The following is a 7,088-nucleotide window of genomic DNA, read 5'->3' on the forward strand; positions in this document are numbered from 1 at the left end:
CAATGGAGGTGGAGAATATGGTCCCCTCGGACTCGATATCTCCAACCTCCCCCGGGATCTGGTCAAAGCTCTGCCGGAGGCGGGAGTTGAAGATCTCTCTGACAGGGGATTCTGCTAAACGTTCCCAACAGACCCTCACAATACGTTTGGGTCTGCCGAGTCTGTCCAGCTTCCTCCCCCGCCATCGGGTCCAGCTCACCACCAGGTGGTGATCAGTTGACAGCTCCGCCCCTCTCTTCACCCGAGTGTCCAAGACATACGGCCGGAGGTCAGATGAAACAACCACAAAGTCGATCATCGACCTCCGGCCTAGGGTGTCCTGGTGCCATGTGCACTGATGGACACCCTTATGCTTGAACATGGTGTTCGTTATGGACAAACTGTGACTAGCACAGAAGTCCAATAACAAAACACCACTCGGGTTCAGATCGGGGGGGCCGTTCCTCCCAATCACGCCTGTCCAGGTGTCACTGTTGGCGTTGAAGTCCCCCAGTAGAACAACAGAGTCCCCAGTCGGGGCCTTTTCCAGCACCCCTCCCAGGGACTCCAAGAAGGCCGGGTACTCCACACTGCCATTCGGCCCATAGGCACAAACGGCAGTGATAGACCTATCCCCGACCCGAAGGCGCAGGGAAGCGACCCTCTCATTCACCGGGGTAAATTTTGTCAAGCAAAATTTCTTTCCAAACATTTGTTTGTTCTGCTTAGTACAGATCCAGTAGGAAAATAGTGATTGCTTTTGAGTTTGTCTGTATTGCAATGTAACAACATAGCCTCATGGCCAGTCAACGGTATGGACCCTGAAATTTTTATTTCTTTTTGCATTTAGTGTCTGAGCCATGCCAGAATTCAGTTCCAGGAACTACTGACAGTGGCTACATGTAACATCATTCTAAGGGTGTTTAGAAGCTCTAAATTAAAGTGTAGGGTGCTGAATCCTGTTTGTTGTTTAAAAACAAAAAACAAAAACAATTGGTGATTTCATTAATTTCCCTCACTGCACCCTCTCCTCAGGTCTGGTGGTCCTGGATGGTTTTGTGTACGCAGTGGGAGGCTGGGAGGGACGTTCTCGTCTGGATTCGGTGGAGTGCTACAACCCCCACACCAACTCCTGGCAGTTCACCAGGTCTGTCAAGATGGCTGTCACGAGTCCTGCTGTGGTGGCTTTGGATGGACTCCTTTATGTGACCGGTAGGACACATAGGTTATACACATGAAGTTGTTGTTGCGGTTGTCTTTTTTACTGAAAATGTGGATCTACTAATGCATGTCATTGTTTATGTGTGTATATGTATGTGCCTCCGTGGGTCCTGGCAGGTGGTGCAGTTCTAGAGGATGGAGATGGCACAGAACTTGCCCAGGTGTACAACCCTAAAACCTCTGTATGGACTGAGATTGCTCCGATGAATATCCCTCGCTCTGGTTCAGCTGCTTGTACACTCAAAGGGAAGCTCTATGTTATAGGTATTGCGCTCTTTAGTACTCAGCCTTGAGGCTCTTCTTGTTTCACAGTGCTCGGCAATCAACAACCAGGCATTCTGGTTCTAAAATCTCTTACTTGTCCTTCCAGGCGGATGGCATGCCTCGACAGAGAACACTGATAAGGTGGAGTGTTATGATCCCAAGGCCAACAAGTGGACTATGTGCGCCCCCATGAAAGAACGACGGTACCGACCTGGCGTTGCAGTGGTGGATGGAAAGATCTATGTTTTGGGAGGAGAAGAAGGCTGGGACAGGTGAGGGGCCTTTTATTATACCTTTTTATTCTCAGAGAAGACCATTTCTGCTTGATACTACTGTTGTCCTTACAACTCTTTGATCACCTTTTCCATGCAGATATCATGACACTATTGAGAGGTACTGTGATGAGACAGACATCTGGGAGATTGTCGGGGAGATGCCCACCAGTCGCAGCTGGCTCAGCTGTGTGTCTCTGCAGCTGAGGAAGGACATCCTCGCGAGCAGCTGTCCTGGGATAACAAATGACAACTGAAGCAGGAAGTCTGGCCCGATTGTTTATTGCACCTTCACTGGGGACTGTGCACTTCAAACCTGGGGAGAGAAGTGATGCCTGAAGTTGGCACAGCACTGGGAGAGCTGTTACTGATGGCAAGAAGTAGTCAGGTGTTTGTTTGTTTTTAATCAGCAACTGCTTGTTTAATGAGTGTCTCTCGCTTGAGTCTCTGCTTTGGCGTGGTGACAAAGGAAATGTGGTCAGTGTGCATGACCTCATGTAACTGATTGATGACTCAGGCAGCAGTCTGAACTTGCTCTCTATGATGTTTAAAGTGTTGTTTTTATGTCTGAGCACCTCAAATCTGTGAAGCTTTTCCCACCCAACATAGTGTATTTTTGTAATGATATGTGATGTATTTATTGGGTTGTGCCTAGCTGTGAGAATGAAATCTTTAAAAGAAAACATACATTTCACTGTATCAAAAGATGCTTCATGGGCCAAAGACACTATCCATGTCATCAAACTACCTGTGAAAAAGACATTTTTGTATTTTAATTTTGTACATTTTTCAATGATTGTCTTGACTACCTGTGATACTGTGATATGTTGAATATATTGTTATAATGTAGTGTAATGCATTTTAGTGACTTTAAATGGAGTTGGGTTCTAATAAAGATGTTTAATTCCTTATGCTTTTGTATGTCCAGTCTAAAAACAATGTACATGGAATGCAGAAAAGCAGTTTTACAGTACCTTTAATGTAGTTTGTGTTCAATAGTCACCTTGAGATATTTTGATCTCAATGGGACATCCTTGTAAAATAAAGGTTAAATACATTTTAAATTCATCTTTAAAAGCATAGGCTTAATGAATACGGTGTTTAAACTAAACCAGTGGGAATACAAGGAGGTAAATTTCTGACAGGAGTTAAGGTTAGGATTGGTTAAAAATACTCGGTACACCACAATGGTAAGTACATTCAAATTTCGGTCTTATTTTGTCAGTTTTGAGAAAATTTCAGTATGTTAATTTATGTCAGGTTTCACAAAGTAGCAGTTTTTCTAGTTTAAATTGCTGATTATACATATATAATGTGGTATGTTAGTGAATATAATCATGTTGAGTTTATGTCCGGCGCAATGGATTGTGGGTCAGAAGTTATGCCGCCATATTGGTATTCCTGTTCCAGCTGAAGCAGAGAGTCTTGAGTCATGAGAGGATTCCGGTTTCTGAACAACTTCCCCGTGAGTCTTGTCTGTTTGGTGTTTGGTCTGTGCTGTGTAACCGACAGGACCTCCATACTGCTTGTTGTGGCTTTGAACCTGCTTGAAAAATGAACCCATTTAGCTGCAGTTATCCAGGTGGCTAGTTGGTGACTAGCTAATACTGGTTTATCTAACTCAACGTAACGTAAAGACAGCTTGTATGATTTTACACCCAAGCAACGCATTCTCCCTGGGTGATTCGCATGCACTAAAATGTAGATAAATTGCAGGATACATGTGCAGTAATGTACTCTGCCGATTCGGCTTAGCCGCTTCTCCTAGCTTCTTGTGTTTTGATCAGCTGCTGGATGCAACCTGAAGGTCATCTCCGAAAAGTTCTCTGATCGCGGTGGGAAATGTCGAACTCAGTCCCCGCTTTAGCAACGTTAAATAACGTTACACAATAACAGCAATCCCAGGCTTTGTTGACAGGGCAATTGCAATGTCGTGCATGCACTAATTTGCACGGATCATTGCACTTCACACACCCCACGTTACATTGAGACTGTCGCTGTCTGCTGTTTCACATACCACAGATGGAAATAATTACTGTAGATAGACCTTATGGTCCATACTGAATTCGTGATCAACAAAACAATCAACTAATTCTTATTTTTAATTGTGTGCAAGTAAAACTGTCATGATTTGCTGTAAAGACATGGAAACGTAGTTTGTCTTTCTTTTGATTATCGATGGCAGCGATAATGGCAATCACTTTTATTGGCCAAGTATGTTATACACACAACGAATTTGTCTCCGGTACAGAACCAAGGCAGCCATCTGCGGCGCCAACACACCCACCAATGGCGGCGCTTTCCCTAAAAGGCACTGCTCTGGCCATCAGGAGCAACTTGGAGTTCAGTGTCTTGCCCAAGGACACTTTGACATGTGGACTGGGGAGAAAGGGAATTGAACCACCGACCTTCCGGTTAGGGGACAAAGGGGACAGCCGCCCTACCTCTGGAGCCAAATACAAAGAGGAGACTAGAGTTGTTTGTTGTTAGGCAAAATTTGAAGTCATCACATTAGGCATGTGCCTCTTTTTTTTAGATTTTTCTGAAAGCATGATTACTACTCAGTACAGATTAATGCTGAAACATAGTGCCTCTTCATGTTTGATTAATTTGATGAATTGTTGAGGCCACAGATGAAAATAGTAAAAAGTGTACTATCCCAGTTTATGAATCCAAGTTGGATGTCTTCAAATGTTCTCAAACTTTTGAGAGGGAGCCAGAGGCCATATGCTGTAAAATTATCCATCAATTAATAAACAAACATTAGGTTATTTTGTTATTTCCTATCAGGGAACCCTCACATTTTTCTTGTGACCCCCTTGGAGGAAGGGGTTGGTAACCACTGATACTGTATGTGCATCTCTCAAGTGTTTAAGCAGAGTTAGGTGAAACATTAGAGGTCATGTTAATCTTTGTGCAGTTAATTTGTTCGATGCAATGTCCGCCTGCTTTGTGGAGCCCTTGCACTTGAGCTTGAGAGTGAAAAATAAATCCTTCTCAAACCTAATATTTACACAGCTTAAAGCTGTACCACCTTGTTAGGTTAAGTCAAATATAGTTGAAGTAGTTCAGCATGCTTTTTTTTCTTGATGCCTATTACCACCAAAGATGATGTTCTCAGAGGAAAAGCTGCTAAAGAAGATGCTGTCTTTAAATTGGTGCTGCAATGTCCCACAGAAACGTTGCTATGCTGCTGCCAGGAGGAGTGAAGCTCTTACTGAACCCCCTGCAGGGTGGAAACCCTCCACAGCTACACCTCTCCCTTCTCAAAATGTCCAGGTAAGTGCAGCTCTCATCTACACATAACAGTCCATGGGCCCAGGCCCATTTTCCACTAATTGGTACCACTGAAGGTGGCAAATTCTTTAAGTCCATATCTCTAGATAATATTACAGCATGACAACCTTTTGTTAGTGGTAGCTTTGTCACAGAAATCAGCCCTCAATGACACTAACCGTTGAGCCAAAGAATGAAAATATCTTGTAACTTTATTTGAACAGAACATGTCATACAAAAAAACACAAGTATATTTTGTTCATTAACTTATTTGTTCATTGCAAACTGTTTATTCCTCATCATCATCACCATCATCTAGTTTCATGACATCAGTTTCCTCCTCCTCCTCCTCCTTCCTCTGATTGCTGCAGATTTGTAGCTTGCACATTTCTGTGCACTTTAATTTGTTGGCAAGACAGGAACAGTCGGGAAGCTTGCAGGTCCGTGAACACTTGCAGGCCATAAGCTCCAGAACAGCCATTGGTGCTGGGGGTCCCCGCATCCAGTCTAACATCAGCATACCTGTACAAATAAGTGAAAGATATTTCTCATCCATTTCAGTGAGGTGTCTAAATGTCTAGAAATTAAAAATGTATACTATTTTATTAGTTATTAGAAAATATAATTGGTTTTACTTATGATAAGCATACCTTTGTCATCAGTTGTCCATCCATGTCCTTTTGGTTCGGGTATGTCTGGCTGTCCTTCCAGACAGTGTCTCCAGACACCTGCTTGGGAATTGGCACACTGTATATGCAGACTTAAGCAGTCCCCGCAAGGGGCAAATGATTCCATGTTGCTGTACAATTCCTCTGATACATCCCAGGATGTTCCCAGAGATTTGAAAGACTCTTGGAATGTCCCGTTTCCTTTAACTAGTTTGAGAGTGGTAAGTTTTCCTCATCCTGCAAAACCACTAACGCTATCGCAACCTGTAAAGGCATGTACCCCTATAAGAGCTTCACATACTGTAGGTCATCTCCAAAGAGCTGAGCAAGGTTGCTGATGTTGATGTACCTTGTTCAATTCTGAGTGCCAGATTTCTGATAAAGGGGACAGTTTATCTTCTTACTGCATCCAAGACAAAGAATCATGACATCTGTATCCTCACTCACAATAACTGTAGTTTGACAGCCATTCTGGCTAGCATGACTTGCATGTAGGAGCATACGGGTATCTGCCTCCTCATGGGAAGATTTCAGCTCTTCAACAACATTCCAGTCTTTTTTGGTCAGACAATAGCATCTCTCTCCACAGGTTGTAAATAGCTGCTTGTCCTGAAGCTTCACTCGGTTCTCTGGTAGCTTCCACTGGTCCACGATGAACGTTATCAAGGCTGTTTTACTGTCTGAATTACTTAACAGCTTTCTCCACTGCACTACATTGTGTCCCGGGGCAATGTTCTTCCACTGAGTGCTACTTGCTGAACCACGATTGTATCTCTCAGCATTCTTGACTGATGTTTTCCAGTACACATCAAACACCACATCTATCCGCTTACTGCTTCTTCCTTCGTGCAAGCACAAAACCAGCAATCTCTCCAAAAGTCTTCCCATCACCTTTTAGTTTCTGAACAAAGCTCATTCCATCAATGATGCATGCAGAGTGCTCTCAAGTATCTTCAACCGATGATGCTGATTTCTCTAACTCTCTTGCAAGAGCAGCCTTATTGGTTTTACGCAATGAGCCATCTGGATTTGAGAGTGCCCAAGGTAGTGGACCAAGTGGATGAGGGAGGACATCTTTAATGTGAAGTTCTCTACTTTGGAAAGCAATGATCAAAGAATGAATGAATGATCATATGCCCAAAGAGATTTCTGTCAGCTTTCAATACCACATCTTTCTTATGTGCTTGTTTTACTCTAGCACTTGTCTTTATGCTTGAGAACGTCTTCAGATTCTGTTTTCGCATTTTGCCATGAAACTTGGTTGCAGGTGACTCTTTCTCTAAACGTTCACTTCTGAACGTCTGATATGCTTGCTCTCCAGTCCGGTGAGCTTGCAGCAGATCGCTGGATATGTCTGGAGACACTGCCATTCCTGTGGAAAGACTAATGATATCAGACTGATCTGGAC

The 7,088-nt window shown here is 43.4% G+C and overlaps 2 protein-coding genes across 3 annotated transcripts in view; both read left to right on the plus strand.

Annotated features, from left to right (window-relative positions):
- The window catches only part of LOC109971542 (kelch-like protein 20), an 8,501-nt gene extending 5,854 nt beyond the window's left edge, over window positions 1-2,647 (plus strand). For both annotated transcript variants that reach the window (XM_020619861.1, XM_020619862.1), the window contains exons 8-11: window positions 1,015-1,191; window positions 1,318-1,464; window positions 1,571-1,736; window positions 1,837-2,647. In XM_020619861.1, coding sequence (XP_020475517.1) covers window positions 1,015-1,191; window positions 1,318-1,464; window positions 1,571-1,736; window positions 1,837-1,993 — 647 coding nt within the window. In that variant the 3' untranslated portion in view covers window positions 1,994-2,647. The remainder of the gene's footprint in view (window positions 1-1,014; window positions 1,192-1,317; window positions 1,465-1,570; window positions 1,737-1,836) is intronic.
- Window positions 2,648-3,092: 445 nt separating this feature from the next.
- Window positions 3,093-7,088, plus strand: part of uqcrc2a (ubiquinol-cytochrome c reductase core protein 2a) — a 12,003-nt gene continuing 8,007 nt past the window's right edge. Inside the window, exons 1-2 of the mRNA XM_020619865.1 lie at window positions 3,093-3,201; window positions 4,914-5,015. Coding sequence (XP_020475521.1) covers window positions 3,169-3,201; window positions 4,914-5,015 — 135 coding nt within the window. The 5' untranslated portion in view covers window positions 3,093-3,168. The remainder of the gene's footprint in view (window positions 3,202-4,913; window positions 5,016-7,088) is intronic.

This window comes from Monopterus albus, unplaced genomic scaffold, assembly GCF_001952655.1.
Source record: "Monopterus albus unplaced genomic scaffold, M_albus_1.0 scaffold227.1, whole genome shotgun sequence".
In the NCBI taxonomy this organism is placed as follows: Eukaryota; Metazoa; Chordata; class Actinopteri; order Synbranchiformes; family Synbranchidae; genus Monopterus; species Monopterus albus.